The sequence below is a fragment of the Ailuropoda melanoleuca genome, chromosome 7, assembly GCF_002007445.2.
Source record: "Ailuropoda melanoleuca isolate Jingjing chromosome 7, ASM200744v2, whole genome shotgun sequence".
Lineage (NCBI taxonomy): Eukaryota > Metazoa > Chordata > Mammalia > Carnivora > Ursidae > Ailuropoda > Ailuropoda melanoleuca.
In genome coordinates this window covers 40721867-40743560 of record NC_048224.1, presented here as the reverse complement: position 1 = coordinate 40743560, position 21694 = coordinate 40721867, and the positions used below count along the sequence as shown (strand labels likewise).

The 21694-nt window shown below is 45.8% G+C and overlaps 1 protein-coding gene across 8 annotated transcripts in view; it reads right to left on the bottom strand.

Annotated features, from left to right (window-relative positions):
- Positions 1–6987: 6987 nt before the first annotated feature.
- The window catches only part of C7H9orf43 (chromosome 7 C9orf43 homolog), a 32658-nt gene continuing 17951 nt past the window's right edge, over positions 6988–21694 (bottom strand). For 5 of the 8 annotated variants that reach the window (XM_034664333.1, XM_034664336.1, XM_034664337.1 and 2 more), the window contains 9 exons: positions 19995–20061; positions 18660–18823; positions 17569–17719; positions 17133–17193; positions 16774–16844; positions 16460–16547; positions 13403–13482; positions 12660–12726; positions 10889–12451 (listed from right to left, as the gene is read on the bottom strand). In XM_034664333.1, the coding sequence (XP_034520224.1) occupies positions 12129–12451; positions 12660–12726; positions 13403–13482; positions 16460–16547; positions 16774–16844; positions 17133–17193; positions 17569–17719; positions 18660–18823; positions 19995–20061 (1072 nt within the window). In that variant the 3' untranslated portion in view covers positions 10889–12128. Of the gene's footprint in view, positions 10862–10888; positions 12452–12659; positions 12727–13402; positions 13483–16459; positions 16548–16773; positions 17054–17132; positions 17194–17568; positions 17720–18659; positions 18824–19994; positions 20062–21694 lie in introns of those variants that run through there. The other 3 variants (XR_004626543.1, XM_034664338.1, XM_034664339.1) reach the window with 3 other exon arrangements.

The following is a 21694-nucleotide window of genomic DNA, read 5'->3' as shown; positions in this document are numbered from 1 at the left end:
TGCCTTCAGCTCAGGTCATGGACCAGGGTCCTGGGATCAAGCCCCAGCATCGGGCTCCTTGCTTGGTGGAGAGCCTGCTTCTCCCTCTCCCTCTGCCTGCTGCTGCCCTTGCTTGTGCTCTCTCTCTGTCAAATGAATAAATAAAAATCTTAAAAAATAAAATAAAATAAAATTCAACCAATGTTTATGAAGCTAAACACTATTTTGTGCTGAGCCTTACACTTGTTGCTGGAGTTCTAGAAGTGAACAAGATAGAGCGTATGATATAATGAGAGATAGGATGGGTATTACAATAGAGGAACCATCATACTGACCTGTGGCAACACAGATTAACATCTCATTCAGTCTGGGGAGCTGGGCAGGCTGAGATGGTAAAGGAAGTCAGAGAGGACTTCTCAAAGAAAGCAACCTGAAGGATGATTTAGCCAAGCAAAGGAAGTGAAGGAAGGGTTACAGGCAGAAAGAACAAAACACACGAAGGCCAGCAAAGGAGAGCGAAGCATTGTTCGTTTGAGGAACTCAATGATGGGAAGCAGGGTGGCGGGGAACTTAAGAGTGTGGGGGTGGAAGTAATATGCAAGAAGGTAAACATCATACGAGCTTTGTGTATTATTAAACGGGGCTTGGAAGGTGGTTCCCCAGATGAAAATCAGACACTGATCCTTCACCCCAAGCAGAAAGGGTGCTGGGTGAGCAGAAACTCTGGACATCACCCAGAGGAACTATCAAAAATATACCTCTTGAAAGTTTCAGAATTTGTATTTCTGTAGAAAGGAAATGGGTTTGTCCCACATGGGACGATGCAACTTCATCCCCGGAGATCTTTAAAAAACTGGGTTAAACCCAGGCCTAAAAAAATTATAGGTCTCCAGAGCAGTTTTCATCTTTTTAACTTCAACCCATATTAGGAAATATGTATTTATAATGTGAATGCCGTGATGTGCTCAGTGATGTGCTGGAGACAATTCACATTTTCAAGATTTTGCAAGCCGATTGTTAAACACAGTCATTCTTAAAATTAATTATGTGAACTAACAATTAAAATAAACACTCAAAACTCATGATTTCCTAATTATGCTACCATTTTTTATTATCATCCATACACTACTGTGCAATTCTCCCCAACTCCATGTGCGGTGATGTCACACTGGTACCTGGAAACCAACCATGGTGGGAGTATTTGCACTAAAGAAATCGGCAAGTACTACAAATCAGGGCTTCGTTTGGTTTTGATTTGTTGTTTCGATTAGGATGCAACTCTACTTGTCAAAACACCATTTAATTAAAACTATAGGTTGACTGTGGATGCAAGAGTTAGGAAAAAATAAGTGGAGGCATCCCGTGAGAATCAATTCACTATATGGAATTTACAACAAAGAGTTTTTGTATATTTTAACCAAAAAAAAAAAAAAAAAAGGGGAGCCAGGGCTTTGTCCTAAGAGCACAGGGCAGTCATCGAAAGATTTTAAGCAAGATTACAAAAAAGGCTTTAATTCATGTTTTAGAAAGAACACTCTAGCCAGAGTGAGAAAAAAATGGATGGGGGAAAGCAGTGGCCTGAGGGTTGGAAATATGGAAAAAGAAAGAACTAAAAAAAAAAAAAAAAAAAAGAAACAGTTGACAGAAAGTCTTGTTAGAGGAAGTCCTTTCCAGGAGTCCAGGCAGAAGATGATAGTGGCTGAAAGGCATGGAAAGAGGTAGAATCAATAGGACTTGGGGACTGATTGGTAGATAAAATGCAAAACAGAATCCTGGCTCGAGAAATTCGATGTTTAAAAGTACCCTTTACAGGGGTGTCTGCCTGGTTCAATTGGGAGAGCATGCAGCTCTTGATCTCGGGATTGAGTTTGAGTCCCACACTGGGTGAAAAGATTACTAAATAAATAAATAAATATACTTAAAAAAAAAAAAAAAGGTGCCCTTTACAGAGATGGAGAATGTGGGAGGAGGAGCTGACGTGAGACTGAGTGACCCATGGGCTGCCCAAACGGAGATGTCAAGTGAGCAGCTGAAGATACTTGACAAGAAGTTCAGGGAAAATATTTAGGCTAGATGCATGGATGTAGAAATTCCCAGGACAGCCATGGGCATGGATAGGAGAGTCCAAGGAGCATGTTTAATGAGAGAAGGCGGCTCAGGAAAGAACCAAGGAGAGTACCAACTGAAAAGACAGGCAGGGGAAGAAAGGCACAAGAGGGGGAAGGAAGGCCAGGGAGTGTATTAAGAAGGAAATAATTGTCAACCACGTCAAATACTGTTGAGAGGTCAAGTAGGTTAATAACTGAGAAGTGTCCATTGGATTTAGCAACAAGGCAGTCATTGTTGACCTTCCATCCCAGAATAAAATGCTGGGAGGCAACAGCTCCACATGAATGAAAATGTACCAAATTCACTCTAAAAGGAAAAATACCCTGGGCTCAAAGCCAGAGAATATTCTTGGGTCATGTTTTCTTCTTGTCCTAAATTTAACCAGCTGGAATGCTTTGTAAAGCGGTATTTTATTCACCCTTGAAATGCAGGATTTGCTTTTTAAATGTATGTCTGCAATTCGTCTTTAAGGTAGAACACGGTATCTTTGGATTAGTGGTTCTCTGCAAGAGCAGATGCTGGTTGTTTTAAGTACCACTGAGAAACTGTAATTTGCCTCAGATGGAGTAGCTTTTGGTGACCTAAATACACAAACAGAGTCTAAGTGGGAACCAAGTAAAAAATTCAAGATTCCAAGCGAGCCAAGAGGTGCTGTTGCAAAGTAGAAGAGACCAGGATGTGAAGGAAATCTTACTGTGACTTCTGTCACCCCACTGATCACCAGGGTTGATTCCGTTGGTCTGGCTGGCCAGGCGGGTGTCCCCCTCTTCTGTCACTGCTCTGTGTACCAGGTGCATCCCCCCAAAATTGCAAGCTTGGTCAAAGTGGACCACTGTCTTTGATAGAGGAGGACCGTGATTCAGTCAGGGGTATATGAGTAGCTGTACTTCCCTGCTAGAACCTCCAAACAAGCTCTCAAAGTACAAGAGACCAAAGCCCTCACCACCAGAGAATTGTAAAGTAGTAGGCTGAATCCAAAGATAAAAGCCAGAGACTTAAAAGCCAGAGAAGAAAAGCAGAGTCCCCAGTCTCTCCTAGAACGGCTCGGTGTCCTTGTAGTTATGTTGAAAGCCCTTTTCAAGAGGCAGTCCTTTTCCTGGCCTGACAATAAGCAACTTGGCCTGGCACAGTCAAGAGGTCTGTAGGGCCTCAAAAAGTCTTCTGAACTTAAATAATATAAACCTCTGTCTCCAGCCAAGATGGAGTAATATCTTGGGATGGATCCAATAAAGGGACTGGATTTTCCCTCTCACCTGAAACAACTAAAAGACTGGACAAAAAATATGAAACAACGATTTTCAAGATATTAGACCTCAAACAATGAGGTCAGGGATCTCTGAAGAACAGAAAACCGACACGATGAGCCCGATGATTGCCCGAGCTTATTGCCCAGAGAGACTTGCGAAAAGGGAGGAGGAACCTAGGCCAACTCCAGATCCCTGAGTTGAGAAGTTCAAGAGGCCAAGGCAGCTAGTTCACAGGGCAGAGTGTCAGAGAGGGACAGCTGCACAAAGAGAGAGCCCCAGAGATCTGTAGACAGTGTCCCCTCGAGTTCTCAGATAAGTGCTTATAAGCTCATGGGTGTGAGAAAAGTACCCCAAAGCTGGGGGAAAGAACCATTCAAAAGGATTAGAGGGAACAGTCTTTGAGGCTCACACAGGGCCAGGAATAGTTCTTATACTCATTACCCAGACTGGAAAGACCTCCTAATTCATGGGGCACTGAGTAGGGACTCAGAAGGGTTTTGCTTCAGTTGTGGGGAGTAATTAGCCCTGACTAAATAACACTGTGGTCCTATCCAATAAAAGCTTAAAAGTAAGACCCCAAAGGATCAAAATGTTTCTAAGTAAGCTCAAGAATACTTAGAGGAATGCAAAAATACCCAACGACCAACAAGGTAAAATTTACAATGTCTGGTATCCAATAAAAAGCTATGAGGTGTGCAAAGAAGCAGGAAAATGTGACCCATAGTGAGGAGAAAAATCAAGCAATAGAAACTAATCCAGGAATGACACAGGTGACAGAATTAGTAGACAAATACATAATAATGGTTATTACACCTGCATTTTTATGTTCAAGGAGCACTTTAAAATCATGTTGAGGCATGGAAAATATAAAAAAGACCAAATCAAACATCTAGAGGTGAAAAATATAATATCTGAGATGCAAAATACACAGGATGGGGTTAAAAGCACATTAGACGCTACAGGAAAAAGAAAGAGTAGTGAACTTGAAAATTTGGCAATAGAAACCATCCAAAATAAAACATACAAAAAATAAACGAAAAGAGCATTAGTGAGCCGCAGGATAACTTCCAATACCCTAATACATATGTGATTGGAATCTGGCCCCTGAAGGAGAGAGGCGCCAGAAATATATTTGAGGAAATCATGGGTAAAAATTTTCCAAATCCGATGAAAATTTCAAACCCACAAATCCATGAAGCTCAATGAATCCCAAGTGAAAGAAATATGAAGAAACCTACACCAAAGCACATCATGATCAAATTGCCTAAAATCAGTAATAAAGTGAGTCTTGAAAGCAGCCAGAAAAAAAAAAAAAAGAAACCAGATTACATACAGAAGAACAAAGGTGACATTGGCCTTCTCATCAGAAACACACACCAGAAGCATCTTTATTGAAAGGAAAACACACACACACACACACACACACACACACACACACACACACACACATACACACCAACCTATTCTACCCTGCAAAAATACCTTTCAAAAATGAAGGTGAAAATAAAGATCTCAGACTTCCAAAAGCTGAGTGAATTGATCATTGACCAAACCCGTACCACAAGAAATGTTAAAAAATCTTCCAGGCAGCAGGAAAATGATACCATCTGGAAGTCTCGATCTGCACAAAGGAATGCAGAGAACACTAGAAATGGTAAACTACATGGGTACATACATTTCCTCCTACTTTAATCTCTTGGAAAGAACACTCTAACTAGGGTAAGGAACCATTGACCAAAAAGCATCCAGAGCTCCCTGCATCCTGGAATAAATTGTTATATGTTGCCTTGTCTAAATTCTGACAAAGTAATTGCAAGCAGCAAACTCCAGGGGAGCAATTAGCAAGTTAGCGTTTGCAATCACGTGGGATTGTGGATCCTACTTAGGGCAGACAGCAGTTTAGATATGTTTTGTATAAAATGCAGCAAGCAGAGCTGAGGGCTGTGTCTCAGCTGAACTGCAGGCAGGCTGGACCGGGAGGCTTATGTAGAGCAAAGCCTACCTCTGGATCAGAGTCCTATGATGGGGAGCCCCTTCCAGTGGACAGTAGCAGAGCATGCTGGGAAGAATTCCAGGGACAGAGGTCCCAAAGTTTCTCCACGGAAATTTCACGGGGAGCTGGGGAAGATATCTAGGTGGGTTTGACTGGAGCTGTAACTGAGGGAAGGAGCATGTTGCTTCCAGATCCTCACCGATCACTCTTGGACCCCTTCCTCTGCCCCCACCACTCTACTGAAACTGTTCATTCAGAGGTCACCATTGACTTCCTAATTATGAAAATCACGTGCCTATTCTCAGTCCTCACCCACCTCACCATAGTTGTCGTCCAACTTCTCTGATAATTCCTCTATTCTACGGCTCTTCCTGCCGTCTGGTGAGGCGTGTTCCCCAGCCATGCCCTTTAATCCTCTTCCCGCCTCTAGACTCCCTCCCTCCGAGATCTCCTCTCCTACGGCTACTCTGTGCTGTTCTGATGAGGACTCCAATCTCTCTCCAACCCCAGGCCCACGGCCACCTCTGCTCCGCCACACTAACCAACGCTCTTCTTCCTCTCTGCACCCACTCCCTCCCTGACTGCTCACCTCGACTAGCCCTCATGCTTCCACATCTTTCTACCTGACTAGATGGTGCGCAGCTCTCATGCAGTGACCGAGATGGGTCTTCTTGGTAACTGCCCACTACCCACCCTAGCATCTGGCACACATTTTAAAAAGTCAAATCTTGCCAGGAAATTCAGATCTAAAATCAACAAACGAGGCATAACTTGTGAATAACCAAATTACCTTCAAATAAGCCCTTCGTCACCCATAAAATACACAGGGTATTGTAAATCAGAAGGGGAACGGCCAATTTGCCTTCCCCATCTCGCACTCCCTCTGGGCTGTCTTTTCACTGAGTGGCAGAGCTGGAACAGCCCCCACCCATTGCATTGTACTCCCCTGTCACTCCTTCCCACTTGTGCTTCATTTTTTGGCCCTGTCCGTTGATTGAACTTCCATAAACGAGAAGCATACAAAGCCATAACTCCACTGTAAAGGTTTGATGGAGGAATTCTTTTATCTCTCCTTGAACTGGTTTTTCCTCTTGGCCTCCCCATTTCCGATACTGACAGCACCTCACTGAATTGGGCTGAAAATTCCTTGGCTCCTCCCCCCCCCCCCCCCCCCCCCCCCACTCCTGCTTTCTAGTTTCCAGGTTCTTGTTAGTTTTTCCTTTGCACCAGGCCCCTTTGTCTCCGTTCCGTCACCGCCCACAGACTCCAGGCCCTGGTCACCTCCCATCTTGACTTCTGTGATAGCCTAACTGATCTCGCTGGGCTTGCTGGTCTCTCTCCAATTCGTGTTTGGCTGCCATCAGATTAACAATTTCTTTTTTTTTAAGATTTATTTGTTTAGGGGCGCCTGGGTGGCACAGCGGTTAAGCGTCTGCCTTCAGCTCAGGGCGTGATCCCGGCGTTATGGGATCGAGCCCCACGTCAGGCTCCTCAGCTATGAGCCTGCTTCTTCCTCTCCCACTCCCCCTGCTTGTGTTCCCTCTCTCGCTGGCTGTCTCTATCTCTAATAAATAAATAAAAAATCTTTAAAAAAAAAAAAAAAAGATTTATTTGTTTATTTGAGAGAAGGAGAGCGCACGGCACAAACCAGAGGGGCAGAGGGAGAGGGAGAGAGAATCTGAAGCAGACTCTGTGCTGAGCATGGAGCCTGACACGGGGCTCAATGACCCCGAGATCACGACCTGAGCTGAAACCAAGAGTCGGACGTCCAACCAACTGCACCACAGGCCCCCAGATGAACAATTTCTAAAGCACTGCTTTAGTCCTATCACCCCCTTAGACAAGAGCCACCGATGGCTCTCACAGAGAGCCCACTCTCCCCAGCCCAGCGTGCAAGGCCCTGAACAACAGGGACACAAGCTGTCTCCAGCCCTACCTTCCCCTCGTTCCAGACCGGAACCCGACACTCCTTGTTTATCCCCCCACCTTCTCTCACCTGCATCACTCATCACTTCCCTCCACCTACCCCCACAAACATCTCCACTTGCCAAAACCTAATAGTCTCAGACGGTAGCATCCAAAGTGCCCCTTTCTCTTCTTGTCACCATAGTTCCTTCTGTGTACCACTAGCTCTCACTACTACATTATATGTACCCTGGAGAAAAGACATGAGTCACATACGATTTTTATTCATCCGCTCATTCAGCATATATTAGTGAGCGTTTATAATGTGTCAGGCACTCGACTAGGTACTGAAGGTACACAGTGAAGACAGATGCCACTCACAGAACTCACAGTCTGGCTGTGGAAGGTGGTGACGGACAAGCCATGAGCTCCACAGAGGCCCGGAGAGGAAAAGTGAAAGAGGAGAACCTTACCCTGCCAGTGGTCAGAGAAAGCTTCCCCAAATAAGTAACATATGAGCTGAGATCTACAGAATGAGTAGAAAATAGGCAGAGGGGGAAGAAAAGAATTGTACAGGTTGAAAGAAAAGTACAGAAAAAAATTTTTTTTTCTTTTTAAAGCCTAAAGAGAGGACATGACTCATTAGAACCAAAAGAAAAAAATCATGGCTAGAGCACAAAGCACCAGGGAGAAGTGGGGAGAACTGGTACTGGGGAGACAAGCAGGGCCCAGCCAGGCCACAAACCTACCTCTCAAGGCTTGTAAGACAGGCAAAAGGGGTTGGGTTTGATCCGGAGGCCAAGAGAGAGTTTTAATTATTTGCGGAGATCCCTTCCAAAACAGGGCCATCCTTAGAAGTAATATAGACTCAAAGAAAAAAAAAATCTGATTTTCTTGATTTCACCCTCCCTGAATTTTTAAACAGACAAAATTTGATCAAGATAAATTTAGGAGATACAAAACAGCATAAGACCCTCAGATAATTTTTCATTTTTCTACCTATCAAAGGCTGCCTCCCCGTCTCTGCCCAACTGATGACTGTCAGGATCATCGATAGCTCCCGATTTCCCCAAATCCTAGGCCTCTGGGCACGTTCCAGAATTTGTCACACTCTTGAAACAGTTCTTCCAATGACATTCTAAATTGTTCAAGGACTAATTCATTCATCAGGGCGCTTAAATTGGATCCTGTATCTCACTGGTGAAATGTGGGTTTTTCTCTCTACGTACTCAACAAGGAAATCTCTTTGGCTGTGCCGACCCTGGCCTCAGTAAAGAACCGGAGGCCTCCAGTCTTGCAAGAGTATCATTTTCACAATGGAATATCACCACCTAGTGGTCCCAAACAACTTTGCCAAGTGAGCCAGAAAAATGTATAGCTATCTTCCCTGGAATGACTCTTCATCTCCCCAGAACTTTTTGTTTCTCTATCAAGATAATCTAGGGGTCGACTGTCTAACACGTAATAGGTATTCGGTGTTTGTTAAACAAATGTATAAACAGAAGGACAAAATAACTTCATACCCTGGTACCTTCTGGCAACTGAAAAAGACAATTTAGAAAGTCTTTCCCAGATTCCCCTGGATTCCCAAGGGCCTCTAATCATTCTTATCTAACAGCCAGAGGTATTTCTGTCTTTAATTTAGCAAACAATTCCTTTAGGCACATTTGACTAAACGGATATTTTTTAAGGGTCACTGCTACCCCAGCTGAAACCCTGACTCCCTCCCAGAAACAACGAAGAACAGAGTCTGTTGCCCCAGATGTCAGGATTAAAACCAAAACAAAGGAATCTGGCCCCACAGGGAGGAGACTGGACATAGACTGAGGACTCTGTCATTGACTCTGCTTTCACACACAGGTCAAACTGGGTCAGGTGTCTTCAGGAAGTGTGCTCAGAAAACACGGTGACCCAAACACGGTGGCCTACCACTAGTAGGGATCACAAAGAACGAGAGAAAAAGAAGAAAAGAAGCCAGAGCCTTTTATAAGGATCCTAGGACAATCTTCCAACTAGCTAAGTCTTAAGACCTCTTGTCTGCTTAAATGCATAAAGCAGCTCTCCAAGCAACCCTAGCTAGAGCCCCCTGGCTGTTGGGCCTTAGTTCTCCTGATGCCTATGGCACAGATGGTGAGGAAATGGCAGTTAGCAACAGTTACCTGGCGCCTCTTCTCTCAGAACACTGGGAGGCTAATGCAAAGTGTCCATGAGGGCTCCTTCCCTTCAGTCAGTTCTTTCCTACGTGATCTCATCCTTCCTTTCTGATGAAGGCTGTCCCAGACTCCGCCGTGCATTAAAGAGAGGGAATCAGAGAAGCATCAGAGTTCAGTGGATGACAGGACCAAGGACCCAGGTTCTAAGCCCAGCCCCCTTCCCTTGCTGGCCTTTGATTCCGGGCAAATGACTTAATCTCTCCAGCAAGGCCACCAGGTCCTGTGGTGAAGGTTGTGGACCAACTCTAGGCATGTCACTCATATTGTAATCATTGTAGATTTATATATTCATTGACAGAATTTTCAACAGATGGTAATAAAGTGTCTTAAAGGATGCCTTTTTTTTTTTTTTCCTAATTCACTAAGGCCCCAAATGAGTGATCATCAGTCCTGGATGCTGAGCCTCAGTTTTCTAATCTATAAAATGGGACAGTCCACATCTACTTATAGAGTTGGCCAGAGAACCAACCAAAATAGTGGGTATAAACTGCCTTGTGGACTGTAATGTGGCCTGCAGATTATATTGCCCTAAATTCTATTTGTGACTTGAAGGATCAAAGGAGAAACAGGTTTCAGCCCACAAATGGTTTTCCTCCCTTTGAAAACAGAAGCAAAGGCCAGTGTTCAAATAGCAAACATCTTCTCATTCAAAACACATCATGATTCAAAAGGTAACTTTGTACTTATCAACAAAACTGAGAAGAATGTGCCAATTTCTGAGAGTTGCTTAACTAAAAGTGCATAGTTGAATCGGTAATAGTTAGAATTTCTCTTCTCTGAATCTTCAGATAAAATGAGCGAATGAAAGTTCAGCCATGCCCCCTCCTCAGCCTCACTACTGACCACTGGAAATCGGGTTTGCCTGAGTGGACAGGTCTGAGGGAAGACCAAGGAGTTGAAAAAAGGTGTAATGTTTAAGTTAACCCACACAAGTCATTCTACAAGGTATTGTACATTCGGGAAATAATTATTTGCAGAAAAACAGCCCACATGACACCTCTCAGATTCTTCTCACTACTAAAATTCAGCTAAGTATAGTTCGGTCTAGTAACACAAAAGATGTCACATAATTGTGATTTGGCTTGGGAGAGAAAACGAGTAGGCAGCAGTTTCAGCTTTCTAATTTGGTCTGTTTTGAGACAATGTTAAAAAACAGTTAACATTTAATCTGCCTTTCTTGTACAAACTGTACTTACTGGAACCAAATAATTGATGAGGGATAACTTTCTCTTATAAAAAGATGTCCGGGGGGCCACCTGGGTGGCTCAGTCTGTTGAGTGGCTGACCCTTGATTTTGGCTCAGGTCATGATCTCAGGGTCGTGAGATGGAGCCCCGTGCTCAGAGCTCAGCAGTGAGTCGGCTTGGGATTCTCTCCCTCTCCTTCTGCTGCTCCCCCTGCTTGTGTGCTCTCTTTCTAAAATGAAGAGAGAAATCTTCAAAAAAAAAAAAAAAAAAAGTCAGGCCCAGGCCTGAGTTCCACTTCCAGCAAGAGTGTGAGACGTTCGCAGACTGCTGTCCAATGAAACTGGTGAAAATTATTTTTAAAAATATGTTTATATCTCTGAATATGGCCCTAAGAGCATACAGTAAATTGTTTTAAGAAAATCTACAAAAGCTCAGTAGGAACTGACTCTATGCTATATGACTCTCGAGCCATGCTCTCCCCGTCCCCACCCCAATTTCAGGGAGACAGAAACTACTCTAGACCGCTGCTGCCCAAAAACACAGGGCTCCCTCCCCCAGCTCCAAGGCCGAGGGCTGCTCTCCTCGGGAGGGATGGGATATCACCATTTCTCATCCTGCCCCCGGCTACTGGTGGCAGAGGCTAAGTGCTCATGCGTACCAATGGTCAGGGCTCTCTTCTTCCACCCAGCACTCACTTCTGGGAAGGAGACTTGACCCTGGGTGCAAAGCTGGTGAGAATAATGGGCTCCAGCTGCCTTAACCGCAGCTCATGGGCCAGGGGCCCAGGTCAAGGGCCTTCATTGCCCATGTCTAACCTATTGGGTACAAGAGAGTTCCATTATATTATTCTCTTGACTTTTAAGGTAATTTTGAAAACTTTCTATATTAAAAACTTTTAAGGACAAAAACATGAGAAAAATCCTTCCAAAAACCAAATTCAAGGTCCCCTGAGACTGAAATTCTGAGTCTTCACGAGCATCCTGAAACATTCCCACAGACTCGGTCATTTAGAAGCTGGAGCTTTAGACTCTTTCGGGTTAATACAAATGCTATTTGATAATAAGTACTGGGTGCCAACCCCAAAAGAAACGATTTCCAGAGAATGAGAGGAAAAGCTAGGAACACAGTCTTCCCTTTTTTTTCAGTCATCTCTATGCCGAACGTGACACTCGAACTCACAACCTCGAGATCAAGAGTTGCACACTCTACCGAATGAGCCAGCCAGGTGCCCCAAAACTCATCTTCCTGTAACTGGAAAACTTTCAGAGCTTCAGAGGAGAGATCAAAGTAACCCAGAAAACACATCTGCGAAAACATCTCTCCCCTCCTCCCAGAAACAGAATGAGTCTTTTCCTTAAGCAGTTGTGTTTAATCACTAAAATTATTCTGTCCCTAATGAAAGAGAAACAATCTCAGTTTAAAAGGGGGGAGGCTTTTTCTCCCTCGCTGATTTTAGAGGTAAGGAGAAGTGAATGAAGAAAGCAGAATCCCTACAGTCAGGTCCTGGTAAAGGCTACAGGGAGCAGAAGTCCCCTCTCCTTTCTGTCCCTATGTCCAAGGTCGCTGTCCTCAGGATTCCAAGCATCCTGCTCTCGCGTAAGGCTGTCCTGTGAAGTCTCGAAAGACTCTTCACTCTCTGACCCAGAGAGTTGGTTCTCCTCATCCTCATCATCAGTGGCCTGAAGAATCCTCAGGAGTTTGAGCTCAGGGTTCCACCTTCTCCCAGATGAATCGTCTGAAAGGTCCTCTGAGCTCCTGTCTTGGGATTCCTGAGCGCCGATGTCCTTGTTAGAGGGTTCTGTCTTGGATAACTCAGGATCTAAAAGAACACCCAGCCATTAACTGCACCTGCAGCCCTCTCCCAACTGTGACAAATGAAGGACAGAAAAGGAAGGGCTGGGTGTCTTTAGGACCCTTCTGAGGGATGAGGACTATGGCCTCCAGGGAGGTAACCATCCCTGTCAACACAGGTTCAGCTCCCCCTGGCCTGAGAGACTTACTAAGGTTCCTCCACCATAGTAACTTACCATCCTTATCGGGGAAGGAATCCAGATAATTCTCAGAGTATTCCATCCGTGGCCTCCTTGTGGAACACTGAAATTCATTAGAGTAAGTGTAAGGAAACTTGAATCAAGACTTTAAGAAAGAAAAGATTTTTCTAAGAGATGCATTTCTTGGAAAAATGAACATCCAGAAATGCCACCTCCTGAGACTAAAGAGAGAAGCCTGTATCACAAATTCTTTGCCCTCCAGGCTGACCGCATGAAGCCAGAACCCACTCTCCCCCATTCCCAGCTATCAGTTGGGGGCAGATGGCCTCGAAACATGGCTGCCAACAAGTCTCAGCCCTGAAAGCACATGCTGCTTCTCCAACCAAGAGATGGAGTCCGTTTTCTCTCCTCTTGAGTCTGGACTGGGCTTGTGATTTTTTGGACCAATAAAATGTGGCAGAAGTGACACTGCTCCAGTTCCAGCCCCATCGCTAAAGAAGTACTTCCACGAGGTTACCACACTGTCAAGAAGCCCAAAAGAGGCACAATGAAGAGACCCCACGGAAGAGAACTAAGGCAATATGGCTAACAGCCCCACCCCAGCTGCCACCTGAAGGCAGCTGCATGCGTGACGTCAAGCAACACCAGAAAAACTGCCCACTCACCCCTCAGAATCCTGAGGAACGACCAACCACTGCGGCTTCAGCTTTGGGGCGGGGTGTTATACAGTAACAGGCAATGGAAACAGGGCCCTAGAGGAATGGCTCCGGTACTCTTACCTTTATCGAGGTGGGTCCTTCTGGCTTCACCTGCTGTGGCTGCTTTTTGTCACTTTTCCGACTTAGTAGAGTTCTTTGACCTAGTGACCACAAAGTCATTTCAATTATCTTCTCATTGGTATTTCCTATCCCACTGTTGGGTTTCTGGTTGACCCCTAGCCTACAAGTGACTCCTCATTTAGGACAAGACAGGTTAGAGGAGGTGAAAGGGAGATGGGCCTCTGAGCTTTATTTGTGACTCTGTTCACCTGGGACCATGACCCCATCTCTCACAGAATTAGAGATTAAGGTCAAGTGTATGTTAAAAGACAGGGAAGGAGCACCTGGGTGGGTCAGTCAGTTAAGCGTCTGCCTTCGGCTCAGGTCATGATACCAGGGTCCTGGGATCCAGCCCCGCATCAGGCTCCTTATTCAGTGTGGAGTCTGTTTCTCCCTCTCCCTCTGCTGCTCCGCCTGCTTGTATTCACTCCCTCTCTCTCAATAAATAAATAAATAAATACATAAATAATAAATAAATAAATAAATAAAATCTTATTTAAAAAAACCAGGGGCGCCTGGGTGGCACAGCGGTTAAGCATCTGCCTTCGGCTCAGGGCGTGATCCCGGCATTATGGGTTTGAGCCCCACATCAGGCTCCTCTGCTATGAGCCTGCTTCTTCCTCTCCCACTCCCCCTGCTTGTGTTCCCTCTCTCGCTAGTTGTCTCTATCTCTGTCAAATAAATAAATAAATAAAATCTTTTAAAAAAATTTATAAAAAAAAAATAAAAAAGAAAAAAAAGAAAGAAAAGACTTAGGAAAAAATAAAAAAAGACTCAGGATTCCTCCAAGAAACCCAAGGGGCAGGTATCTGCACATCACAGCAGCGAAAGAAACCCTGACCCTATGTTTTCAGTGTATGAAGACTCCTCTTACCTTCTCGCACCAACCCTAACATCCCCATACTGGCTTCTGAATATGAAACCCCTTCCTTCCAAAAGCTCTAGCTCTTGGATTCTTCTGCATTAGCTGTTTCCCCAACTAGTCCCTAAATGCATTCATCCTCTCCTTTCTCAATTTCCTTTCTCTAAATGAACACCTTCTGGGACTCTTGGATGATTCAGTCGGTTAAGGGTCTGCCTTTGGCTCAGGTCATGATCCTGGGACCCTGGGATCGAGCCCCGCATCAGGCTCCCTGCTCTGTGGGGAGCCTGCTTCTCCCTCTCCCTCTGCCTGCCACTCCCCCTGCTCATGCTTGCTCTCTTGCTATCAAATAAATAAATAAATAAATAAATCTTTAAAAAAAAAAAAATCTTCCAAGCTACCATCAGAGGTGTTATGCTAAAAAGCAAAGCCAATCGAGGAACTCCCTGGCTGAACACTTCTGTTGGCTCCCTACCAGCCTTGGTTCTTACCTTAGCTGCACACTCAAAGTACTGGGAGTTCTAGAAAACACTAAGGCCTAGGTCCCAACCCAGAACTTCTGATTTAATAGGTCTGGGGTGCATCCTGGGTATGTGGGTTTTAAAGCTCCTTTTAAAGTTCGGGTACCACCCAGGTGGCTGACTCGACCTCGGCTCAGGTCATAATTTCAGGGTCATGATCTCAGGGTCGTGAGATCGAGCCCCACGTCGGGCTCTGCACTGGGAGCGTGGAACCTGCTTAGGATTCTCTCTCTCCCTCTCCCTCTGGCACCTGCTCACACTCTCACGCTCTCTCTCTCTTAGGGGGAAAGAAAAAAAGCTCCCCAGCTGATTTCGGTGTGCAGTCAGGGGATGGAGCACCATGACCGTGGTCAAACACCTTAGCAGGCTATACAAGTTCCCGCCTACCTCTTCAGCCTGACCTTCTACCGCTGTCCCTTACATAACCACAGCCGCAAAGGACCAATGTTTCCCTGCACAGCCACAGTCCTCCAAGATGCACCTGCACAGGCTATTCCCACTTCAGGAATTCTCTTCCATATCAGAAGACTCTCACACATTCAATATCCCATGCAAAAATCAACTCTTCCACAAGGCCTTTCTCCACCCCGTGAGGACAGGCCACTGCTCCGAGGACATAATTCGAAAAGGCACCCGGTCACCCTATGCTCCTATTGGAGACATGGGAAGAGGAATGACAGGCACCTGAATGAATTCAGGGGGTGCTGATCACCCTGGATGGGGCACTATCAGCCCCTGATGTGGACCTATCAGCCCCACCCTGGGCCACAGCCCTGGTTCTGTCCACCTCCCATGTGAAGGTCGTAGATCTGCAGGAAGCTTCTTAGATCTGCAGGGCAGGAGCCACTGTTGGCATCCAACAGCTCAGTGGGATGGGAAATAAACCGAGAAAGGAGCATTCTTCTGAGGAAACATCTCGCCTGAGCCCTCCCCTGCCCTAGAGGGAGGAGAGTGAATTCTGACGAGAAAGCAGTCAACAAGGTCCAGTCCTAAGGTTTAGGAGGATTCTTTCTCCCTCCCTTTCTTTCTTTCTTTTTGCACTCAAATTGAGCAACATCAGAGGTACCAGGGTAAGGATATCCTTCAGCTCAGCACGTGATTAGGATTCCAAAAAGGGAGCTACCTATTCTGATCTTCAGCATGAACACCAGAGGAAAAGGATCACCTGTCAAGAACTGGCCACCTGCCTCCTGGAGGGGTCTAGATAATGTGCTGATCTCAACCTAAGCCTCCAGGGTCTGACTCGTGGCTGAGAAGCCAGGGACCCAGGACTCTGCTTCCTTAGAACCCTCTTGGGGCTACACAGGGGCCCCGGCTCTTTTCTGCCTCATTGCTTGCTCTGCATTCTCAAACCACTCTGCCTTTCCTAAAGTAAGACCTGAGAAAAATGACTCTGACTCATGCTCATGGTCATTTCTCGAATGCCCACATGAAGCGGACATCTGGCCCAGCTTGTTTCCTTAGTAAATATTTAATGGGAAGATGAGGCACAGCAGCCCAGCCAAGCCAGAACATTCCGAGGAGAATTCTGAATGCCTGACGAAGGCAGGTCCCAAAATGACAGATGCGTCCAGCTTTTCAAGTCCTCAGCTACTTCCTGAGATCCCGCCCCTCCCAAGCCCATATTCTCCTTACCATAGCGTGGGCCATATACCACGGCACCCAAACGTTTATGCAAAATGTCCTGGCTCCCCAGATCACTCTTGGATTTCTTCTTATCCTCCTGAAACCCACATTAGGAGGAACTGAATTAGGATCTTTGGAAGTGAAGAGAACGTTTCAACAAGAGTCTAAAAGCAGGAAGTTAGTGTCTGCAAGTAGACAGGAACTCTGTATCTAGAACCAGACAGAACAGGGAGACTCGTGCCTCATCCACCCCTTCCCATTCCAGGCTGCACCCCATGGCCCAGTCCCAGCCAGTCCTATGGCTTCCCTCAAGACCACCCTACCTGTCTCTTTGGTGGGGTTTTCACCTTCCTCTGCTGCTGCTTCTGCTGCCACTGCTGCTGTTTCTTGTGACCTGGTGACCAGAGCACTGGCTCAATTCTCTTCTCCCTGACAGTGCCCACCTTCCACGGGGGGCTGCTTGCTGGGTGCTGTTCCACCACCGTGACACCCCCTCTGTCAGAACCAAGCCATTTGTGGTGGGGAGGGGGGCTGCCTCCTGAAACCGCGGTTTCCTGAGTTCTGCATGAGATCCTGTATGACTGTGGCCACAAACAGAACAAACTGAGACCCAGACCAAGTATGAGAACTGTGGGCTGACGGGGGACAGTACCTAAGAATGTGGCAGCACCAGAAAACCTACCTTCTGTGTTCGGGTTGTAATAGAAATTCTTCAAATGTTTAGGATATCTTAATGCTGGTCTCTGGAGGGAAAAAAAGGAAGAAGGAAAGCTCTACTGAAGGTGCTTCCTTTTCCCAAAACATATCCCTCAAATGCAGGTAGCTAAGTAGCCAACAAGCAGTGTTTGAGAACCGGGTGTGCGCAGCGTTGTAACAGGGGTTTTGCAGAGAGGAAACGGAGCGGGGAACAAAGCGCAGGGGAAACAGAGAACGTTCCTCAAACCCCTCCCCATGCATTTGCTTTCACCTACAGAGAGCCCAACCCTTCTGTGGGGCTTGGGTCCAGAGTGGAAGGGTAGAGAGAAAAAAGAAAGAGAAAGTCAACTCCTCTAGCCTTGAAGAGAAATGAGTTTGGATTTGCCTCTAGACCTCTTTCTCCGAGGCTCCCCAGCTCTCACCTGCAGGGTGAGGCGGTGTACGGACAAGAACATCCGAGCAGAAATGGCACTGTCGGGTCGGCTCCTTTCCAGGGGAGCCTTCTTCTTCATCATGGCCAATTGTGTCTTCATCTCCAGGGAAGGCATGGTTTTCCCTTCACCAGGCAAGAGGCTGAAGGGGACAGAGATAGCCAGTTAGCAACAGTTCTTCTTGGAAAGTATGGCTGAGGAAAAGGGAATGAAAAGGGCTCCAAATTTGAATAAATTTCCACTGTGGGCCTGAAAAGCTTATGCTGACAGGTGCTCATCAAGTAATAGCTTTCAATTCACTGAGGACAGGTGCTCTTATCCCATTTTGCAAACAAGGGACCGAAGTGTAAAGATGCTTGATAAATTACCGAAATGCACAAAGCCAGGAAGTTTCAATGCAAAATCCAAAGGCTATCTCACTCCAAGCCATATTTCTTTTTTTTTTTCCAAGATTTTATTTATTTATTTGACAGAGAGGGAGAGAGAGAGCACAAGTAGGGGGAGGAGCAGAAGGGAGAGAGAGAAGCAGGCTCCCCACTGAGCAGAGAGCCTGATCGGGGCTCAATCCCAGGACCCCGGGATCATGACTTGAGTCTAAGGCAGATGCTCAACTGACTATGCCATCCAGGGGCCCCCCAAGCCACATTTCCCCTCTGCCTCCCATTTATCCATAATTCATTTATAAGAAGAAGAGAGTGGAGGCACCTGGCTGACTCAGTCAGTGGAGCGTGCAACTCTTGATCTCAGAGTCGTGAGTTTGAGCCCCGTGTTGAGCATAGAGCCTACTTTAAAAAGAAGAAGAAGGAGGAGGAGAAGAGAGTAATAGCAGCTAGTAGAGGTTCAAATAAGAGCACAGATGTCATGTGCTTTTATAGCACAGGGCCTGGCAAGTGGTGAGTACTTGGTAAATGGCGGTGATTGCTGTCATCACTGTACACTGGTAAGTCTAAGAACACACTGAACAAGCAGGAGGGTCAGTTTTTCTCCCCTCCTTACTCAGAAAGAACATGCTACTTAGTGCCTTCTCTGCTTCACAGAAGAGCAGGTACCCTGGCTCTCCCACAGGCTTCCGTGATACTTACTCCTTCAGTAGATCCTGAGGTAACATATCCAATTGGTTCCAGAAAGGTATGGACTCCGCGTTTAGTTGCTCAATAAAGTGTGCTGGTGAGGGGGGAGGCACAACCACCCCTGGAGGTCCCAGCAGTGTTTCTGTTTTCTGCTTTCCATTGAGAAAACGGTCTTTCTAGAAAAGCAACAATAGAAATGAAGCACTCTCCTCAGTGCCGTTGCTTCCCATCAACATCCCAGCCTCCCAAACATAACCCTGGCAGGCCAAACTCCCTGTTTCCAGACCCCCTCCAGCAGCAACCCCTCCTCTGCACTGTGAAAGCCATGATATTTCCCCTCTCTGGCTCCCCATCCCATTGGTGAATTCAGATCACACAGGGATTCACTGTTTTGTTTTATTTTCCCAAAAAGGTTATGAATTCATTCACTGAGCAAAACTGAACAAATATTTATTGCTAACTGTGTGCCAGGCACAGGGCTAGCTCTGGGGATTCAGCAATGAACAAGGTGGACCAAGACATTATTCTCACAGAGGTAGCAACCTTCCAGCTCTGTGACTTACCCAAGGTTACATTTACTCATAAGTGGTGGCATGAGGATGAGAAACCCAACTCCATTAAAACCCCCAGTCCACTGAAGCGCTCTCTATCACACTGGGAATTTGTCTTTAATTTGTCAAAAACTCCCCCTGAATATCCAAGGTTTCCTCCTAACTTTTCTTCAAGATGCTCTTCACCTTCCTACCAGGAGGAGGTAGGGAAGAGAGTCTCTGAATAGAAAATGCTTGGGGGGGCGCCTGGGTGGCTCGGTCGTTAAGTGTCTGATTTCAGCTCAGGTCATGATCCCAGGGTCCTGGGATCGAGCTCCACATCGGGCTCCCTGCTCAGCGGGAAGCCTGCTTCTCCCTCTCCCACTCCCCCTGCTTGTCTTCCCTCTCTCGCTGTGTCTCTCTCTGTCAAATAAATAAAATCTTTAAAAAAAAAAAAGAAAAGAAAAGAAAATGCTTTTGGAGGAGGGATGTGGTGGCTGATGGACACTGGGGAGGGTATGTGTTGTGGTGAGTGCTGTGTATTGTGTAAGACTGATGAATCACAGCCCTGTACCCCTGAAACAGATAATATATTATACCTTAATAATAAAAAAAGAAACAAAAACAAAAAATAAAAGGGAAAATTGAATTTTAAAAAATGCTTTGGTAATTATTCCTTAAAAGGGGTTTTCTTTTGTAAATTTTATTCATTTAAAAAAAATTTCATTCATTTAAGGGGGAAGGTGCCTGAAAGGAAAAACAAAACAAAATTCTACAGAGTTATCTCATAAAGGTTTGACCAAAACATCAAACTTACCACTGTAGATTTCATTCTTCTCTTCATCCGGTTCTGGCTGGGAAGAATATGTTTCTTCTCAGCTGGACTTGAAATAAGAACAACCACAACTTATTCCCAGACATCTTAAAAAGAAGCACCAAGGACATCTGTGAATAATGACCATGGAGATGTCTATCCTCTCTTCAGTACTCCAAGATGGCTGGTTGGAGGCCTGGACGAACCAACTGCCCAGAAGCTGGGAAAAACAAGACCTAACCTCACATCTACACTAGGTTCCCTGCCATTCTCTCCTACAATCCAGTTATTTGCTTTCACAGCATTAATCCAAATTAGTAATGATACACTTTGGTGTGGTGATGTTTGTAAGGCCTAACTGCCACCCCCCTCCCCCATCACAAGATTCTAGGAGGACAGGGAGCAAACCTGTTTGGTTCTTCACTGGATTCTCACTGCTTAGCACAGAGGAGGTGCTCAAGTGTTTTTTGCCCTGTCATCTTCCACCTCCTTGCCTGGAACACAGATATGATGGCTGGAGCTCTAGCTGTCAACTTAGACCTTCAAAGCCCCCATGAGACAACTTAGAAAATGAAAGCCATGGGCTGAGGAGGATGACCAGAGAAACAGAAGGAGTTCTGGTTTCTGATGACCTCGTGGAGCTGAGGTACTAGCCCTGACCCACCCGCATCTAGGCTTTTTTACATGAAAGGAAGTAAATCCTTAGGGGTTTTTTGTTTCTATCATACACACACACACACACACACACACACACACACACATGAATATATGCGTTTGGATATTAAAAAAATTAAATATTTTAAATATTAAAAAATACACATTGGATCATTAAAAGATAAATTAAGAAATTCTTTTTTTTTGGTTAAGATTTTATTTATTTATTTGACAGAGAGAGACAGCCAGCGAGAGAGGGAACATAAGCAGGGGGAGTGGGAGAGGAAGAAGCAGGCTCATAGTGGAGGAGCCTGATGTGGGGCTCGATCCCATAACGCCAGGATCATGCCCTGAGCCAAAGGCAGACGCTTAACCGCTGTGCCACCCAGGCACCCCAAATTAAGAAATTCTTAAATCACATCATTTCTACATAGCCATTTAAAAAGAATCTGAAAGCCTCAGGCCTCACAAAAGGAAAACCACTTTCTTCCAATGGTTCTCAGTATTAGCACGACTTTGGGCCTTCACCAAATGATCCTTCTGCTTTGTACACAGTTCTACAGGCCATTCATCTTGTGCCACTGAGCTGGGCCTTGGGGCTGAGACCAGAGAGTCACGTGCTTCACTGCAAATATTTGCACTAGCTGGGGACAGCTAATAAGAAAAACTGGGGGGGGGGGCGCCTGGGTAGCGCAGTCGTTAAGCGTCTGCCTTTGGCTCAGGGCGTGATCCTGGCATTCCGGGATCGAGTTCCACATCGAGCTCCTCCACTGGGAGTCTGCTTCTTCCTCTCCCACTCCCCTGCTGTGTTCCCTCTCTCGCTGGCTGTCTCTCTGTCACATAAATAAATAAAATCTTTAAAAAAAAAAGAAAAACTGAGAAGGGCGCCTGGGTGGCTCAGTCTGTTACGTATCTGCCTTCAGCTCAGGTCATGATCTCAGGATCCTGGGATCAAGGCCCGCATGGGGCTCCCTGCTCAGCAGAGTATGCTTCTCCCTCTGCCTCTGTCCCTCCCTCCTGCTTGTGCTCTCTCTCGCTATCTCTCTCTC